Source organism: Misgurnus anguillicaudatus, chromosome 2 (assembly GCF_027580225.2).
Source record: "Misgurnus anguillicaudatus chromosome 2, ASM2758022v2, whole genome shotgun sequence".
NCBI classification, from domain to species: domain Eukaryota; kingdom Metazoa; phylum Chordata; class Actinopteri; order Cypriniformes; family Cobitidae; genus Misgurnus; species Misgurnus anguillicaudatus.
Window position 1 is genome coordinate 43695614 of NC_073338.2, and position 6000 is coordinate 43701613.

At 42.7% G+C, this 6000-nt stretch overlaps 1 protein-coding gene across 5 annotated transcripts in view; it reads right to left on the minus strand.

Annotated features, from left to right (window-relative positions):
* Nucleotides 1-6000, minus strand: part of cadm3 (cell adhesion molecule 3) — a 133673-nt gene extending 127673 nt beyond the window's left edge. For 2 of the 5 annotated variants that reach the window (XM_073856075.1, XM_073856060.1), the window contains exons 1-2: nucleotides 5787-5999; nucleotides 4412-4599 (exon numbers count right to left, since the gene is read on the minus strand). In XM_073856075.1, the coding sequence (XP_073712176.1) occupies nucleotides 4412-4530 (119 nt within the window). In that variant the 5' untranslated portion in view covers nucleotides 4531-4599; nucleotides 5787-5999. Of the gene's footprint in view, nucleotides 1-4411; nucleotides 4600-5362; nucleotides 5512-5786 lie in introns of those variants that run through there. The other 3 variants (XM_073856069.1, XM_073856079.1, XM_073856063.1) reach the window with 3 other exon arrangements.

Sequence of the window (6000 nt, forward strand, 5' to 3'; positions counted from 1 at the left end):
TTAGCAATGGCATAGGGGCTCCTCAAAAAATATAGTTTGAAATGTATCAGATAAATCTGATGGCTTAACCACGAGAAAATAACAAAATATGCATTTTCTTGTTACTGACTGTCTCAAAAGTAAAAGTCGATTTCAAAAGAATATTGTTGCCTATGGCAGGTAAACACTCAAGAGAAAATCAATCATTTTGTGGTCAATTCAAATAGCATTTTTTGCTAGTCAAATACTAGACCTGCAAAACTAGATTCAATTTTCAGCGCTTTTAGCAATTTGCATTGTTGCAAAGCAGCTTTGCAGAAATACATTTTAATACAAAAACAGTAAGACACAGAGAGATAGACAGACAGACAGTCCTCATTGAAGACATTCAAACTTGGGTCCCTTGTGAGTACTTGGACCTGAATACAAAACGAATGTGGTCATTTTTACATTCTGACTTTCATCATTTGCAAATTGCATCTTTAGCGATTTTGCAGCTGTTTACTATGTCTTGTACAAAGAAGTGAGATTTTTATAGAAATTAAAGCCTTAGTGCAAGTTCTACTAGGACTTAAAGGTAGAATTTGTAAGATATTTGCAGTAGAATATCCAAAAACTAAGCCAGTGTTATATATTTTGTCCAGCTGTTAACTATCAATATCTCTAATGTTTTCAACTAGTAAATTATGAGAAAATTGCCATTCTAAACAGTGACCCCGGGCAGTGCAGTCGCCTGTCAAAGACGTTAATATCCATGTTACCCTTTTATTAACGTAGAAACCACATGACAACAGTGTCGTGAACAAAATGCGGTAGTATGCATCTGTCGGGCTATACTCGCTTGTTTATGGTAAGTTTGTTGATCTGAACACTTAATTATGTGCTGTGTTAACACACCATCGAATTGGACTAATACTGTAACATCTATAACTAACAATTTCATTTTGAACATTACGGTACATGAAACCTTACATAATGAAATAAAACGATGTCATCAAACACAACATTTACTGTATAAAACTTGATTACCTCATCCGTTAACATGATTTCTCGTTCCTGTCTGATTGATGGCCATCAGCGGTTGAGTAATAAAGACGTCAGTGAGGTTGTTTACACTTGGCATTACCATGCAGTTTCGTCGATCGGATCACAAGTGAATGACGTTAATGCCAGGTGTAAACGGTGTTTAAAACGTTTTGAGCTCGTCCACTTTCGACCACTTTCCACCACATTCAGAGGTAGTCGAAATCCCTTTCGATTGGTTTGCTTTTGTAGTGTAAACAGCCACACGCGACCGCCTTCTCTCCGCCCATTTATGTAATCTGAGATACTGAACACAATGTTTTACGTCTTTTCTCACTACAAACATACAGTGTACAACGCTATTTTTAGCCTTTCATTGATAAAACTAAAGTGGCTGATCTCCGCAGTTTCATTTTGCAACCATGTGAAAGTTTCACAATCTTATTTTATCAATTGCGCTGGAATTCAGAGAAAGCTCTAACATATACATGTGCAAAACACTGTGCAGCATTTTACTTACAACACAAGCAGCGGACACTGACATAATATTAGTTTGCGTCCATATAAACTCCCATTACTCCCGCTCACGTTTAAATGACAGCAGAGAGACTCGCCCACCGTCTCGCCAGACCACCCCCTCAAAGTATTCAGGACAGAAGCGACCGAAAGTGGACAAAAGAGATGGATTTAAATACCAGGTGTAAACGTAATGTGTCTCTCGTCCACTTGTGATCCGATCTACGAAAACACATCTTAATACCAAGTGTAAACAGCCCCAGTGTTATTGTTTTGATTGTGCGCCCTCTAGCGGTGGATTGTACAAATTGTATCTTTAATGCTATATCACTCATTACATTATGGACTCTAGCCAATCATCACTTGACTCTTCGAGTATATAAGTGTCCTACTCAACATCTTTTGCTTGTGCAGATGCTGACCCCCATCCTCCCCACCGCCAACAGATAGGCCCTTGTCCTAGCATCGAGGGGAGAGGGTTGGCTCCACCCCTGACTTCGACTCAGGCATGAACAGCAAGAATCTAAAACCCTCATGGCTTTGATCTATGGACAGGGACTACGCCCAAGAACTACATCATTACTTTATCCTTTGGCATACAAATTGTTGAATAAATACCATCGAAACGTTACATTGCCTCATTAGTCTTTCTGGTAAAATTAAAGCTTGCGTGCACTTAGAGGATTTTGCAGCGAAATAAATGATCAAGTGAAAATAAGGCATTTCAGTTACTGACTAAAACCTCTTCAAATTGCTGAACCTAAACATAAGAGTCTGATAAAAAATGCTAATTTACAAGAAAACATGTCAGATGCATTTAGAGGGTTTTGCATCTAAACTCCTCATACGTATCCTAACAAAAAACATATTGTTTGCTGGTGTTTGACAAAATGGTGTTAAGAAAATCACTATGGCCCATGCATCATGTCGGTGCACTTACAGAGAGCATTCACACCAGGAGCATATTTGTCTTAATATTTTGTCACGTAGATACACAGGATGCCAATATTGTAAGTGCTGCAGCCAGTAAAACGGGACATTCGGTACTCCTCCTTGAAATTATACAAGTAAATCAAGTGAAACCAAACTAATGATAATAACCACCTAAGGAAATCAATAAATGTAACTTATGAAATGTAATAATTCATTGATTAGTGTAGTCTGATGTATAGTTGCTGATACAAGAGCATTCGGCTTCTCCTGTGCTATAGCGATAGAAGAACAGGAACAAGGGTTAAGATGTGCAAATTGTGCGGAGAATTTGTGGCCTGTCGTCTGACTAATCAGTTTTTTAGTGATCCATTTCTCTGCATTATTTATGCTAAGTAGCGATACTGCTCCGGACCCTTGGTAATGATCATTCTTCTAAGGATCTCTTAAAGGCATTCACCAACACACGTGCACACATCCGATAAATTCCACTTTAATCCTGACAAACACGTTAGCATCAGTGAGGTTTAACTAGTACAAGCACATAAAAAATTCTGTCTAAATGTGCACCAGCAAAACTAATCAGCATCAGAGTGTGTCTCAGCTCAGTGGAGGGATGCAACAGACCACCAGCAATAACGCAACACCGCAAACAGGCAACAAGGATTCGTTTTCCTGTGCGTTGTCTCTGTGGATGAATCTGTGATGCGGTTATTAGGCTCCATGAATTCTGTGCAGGTCCCTTCACAATGACCTTTCAGAATTTATCAAGCAAGTTATGGAGGACATCCAGATGCCTCGCCACATGTTGAGCTGCTCGCCGACTTGTCAAAAAGGATGTAGCACACATCAGAGGCTATGGGTGACCAAACCTACAACTCAAACACGACATCAAAGACTAGTAGTGGAGAACTGCGCTACTCACACATACAGGCATCAGAGACCTTGAGCAACTGGATGACTCTCACACATTCACATCAGAGAAAAATTGAAAAATGCACTCTCTTACGTACACTTCAGACATTTTCACACACACTCATGTGGATTTGTGAAATTAGGTTTTTTATTCTGTTATAATTGGTAAGTCTGTTAACAGATCTTCAATCTGTCATCATTTATTCACTCTCATGTTGTTACAAACCTTTGTGTTTATTAGAACAAAGGAATTTATACAGGTTTGTAACAACATGAAAGTCGAAAAATCGCCAAAATATCCAAACATCAAGACAACAGAAACGTGGCCACGCCAGCATATAAACCAAAATATGAGTTCTATTACATATGCAAACAACATGCACAAGCTCTCCGTCATTTTAAGGATGCATATGGCTACTGGATATGCAATAGCACAAAAAATGCATTAATGAATAATGCAGTGAGGGTCGAAAACAGCTGACAGCATTTAAGTGTTTGAAAAAGAAAGGATGAGCTGTGGATCGATAAGGGAAAGAAAGAAAGAAAGAAAGAAAGAAAGAAAGAAAGAAAGAAAGAAAGAAAGAAAGAAAGAAAGAAAGAAAGAAAGAAAGAAAGAAAGAAAGAAAGAGTCTCCAGTCATTACTCTGTGGAACAGTTGACAATCTTAATCAGATATTTTAACACATCATTTTCAAATGTTTCAATGTAACACCTACACAAGCCAGAAGACTGATTTGGCCCAACTCAGTTAGCAGGATTGCCTGCCTGAATTGTGTAATGTGAACATGTGCTTGAGAGAGAGAGAGAGAGAGAGAGAGAGAGAGAGAGAGAGAGAGAGAGAGAGAGAGAGAGAGAGAGACTATTGCATAGCCCCCAGAACAACAGAACACAGCAGAAAATTCCGCCGGAGCTGAGATGGGGGGGATGTTCCCCTGCGCCCCACGAGCTTATTAACGGCTCTGTGATTCCCTTGTATGTAGAAAACATTGAAAACACGAGGGAAGTGGCAAGGGACAGATGGAGATGTGGGTGATGTACGAGTCGGGTTTCTTCGTAAACGAAGTTACTCCGAACGGATGTTGCAAAAACGAGCATCAAGGCCACGAGCGCCATGGCAGCAGACCGCTGAAATGACAGGAATGTCAGACGCGCGAGCATCACGCTCATCCGTCCGCGCGCTAAAGCTAATGGTCCTCTCGAGGCCCGAAGGAGTGAAGATACTCAGGGAAGCGCCGGCTGCAGGAAGGGACGAACACAAACACACATGCAAACTCATTAACACACTGAGCGCGCCGATTGGTTGCTTTGATGCTGAGCGCTCACACACTTTAAACTCGTTTCTCACGCGCTGCCCCAGTGCTTGTATTGATTGTCTCGTGTCACTCGGTGCGTGTGATGTGACGCAGTGATGGACAACCTTGCCTTTTCCATTCAGTAACCAAAAACGACAGTTGCTATAGATGTAAGATTTATTTAAGAATATTTTTTTGGACTGATTTTTTTCTTATTCATTATCCTCCTGCTCTGACCGCTTCGCGCGTTCGCGTTTAAGGTGCACCTGTCGCCCGTTGAGAATTCAGCGCTCAACCTCACGCGACTGTGGCACGTACGCAAACATAACAGTATACAGGTCGCTTGATTTCCCTTTTAGTGCGCTTTTCTCAACTATGGTTTCGGTGCAAGTCATGGAGTTGCCTGCGGGGCGGGCGGGTGACAGCGCAGAGATCCTGTTTATGTTTGTTGAATAGACAGTTAGTGGAACCGTTATTCCATGGCCGCGTAAAAATGTGTTGTTGTGTTCAGTTCGGCCAGCTACAACCTCGCATAATCTTTACTGTTGAGATGAGGTGATGATACCTCCTGCTCCAAATCTACGACACGCGACCCGAAACGAAGCCACTGGTGAGGGCTCACGCACCGCCTCCCTCACCTCTCATCTCTGTTCTCGCACTTCTCTTTATTTTTCCCCCTCCGCTAAGTCCACCAGTCCCTTTCTTACCCGCGCAACCGGGACGCCCCGCCGAACCACGGAAAACAGGAGCAGGTGCGCACAGTCCGAGCGCTCTGAATGCAGAAGGAGCGCCAGGGATGCTGGTAAAGCTCGCAATGGGAGGGGAAGCGCGACGGGGCAAAGCAACCATCACAGCATTAACAGTAAGCCTATAAGCACACTTTAACGGCAACCCCCTTTCCTTTCCTCATACTTTAACGCGTCGGAGCTCATTTGGAGATCATTGGTTTTCAGACCGGTGTACTCGTCAGTAAAGATGCGCGCGGATGCAGGCGCATTCCAGGACACGAGCGTGCCCCTATTTACAAGCCTGACAGGTGTCTCCCCCCCCTGTATAAGCGCCAGGACGCCAACGACAATAATACCCCTGTGTGCCTGTATGCTCTAAAGGAGGGCAGATTACAATACGCACCGATTTATGCGCTCCTCGTGATGCCCGTCGGCTCCGTAGGTCCGGGAGTGTTAGACCGGTCTATGTTCTGCTGGCGCTCACGCTAAGGTCCCACTGGATCTGTCTGTCTTGGTTCTTGTTCCGCCCTCCGCTGTCTTCTTGTTTTTCTTGCCTTTTCCTCTCTCCACGGCTACCGTTCACTGCAGCAAAACAGTCTGTCTGAAAGCACGGAGAG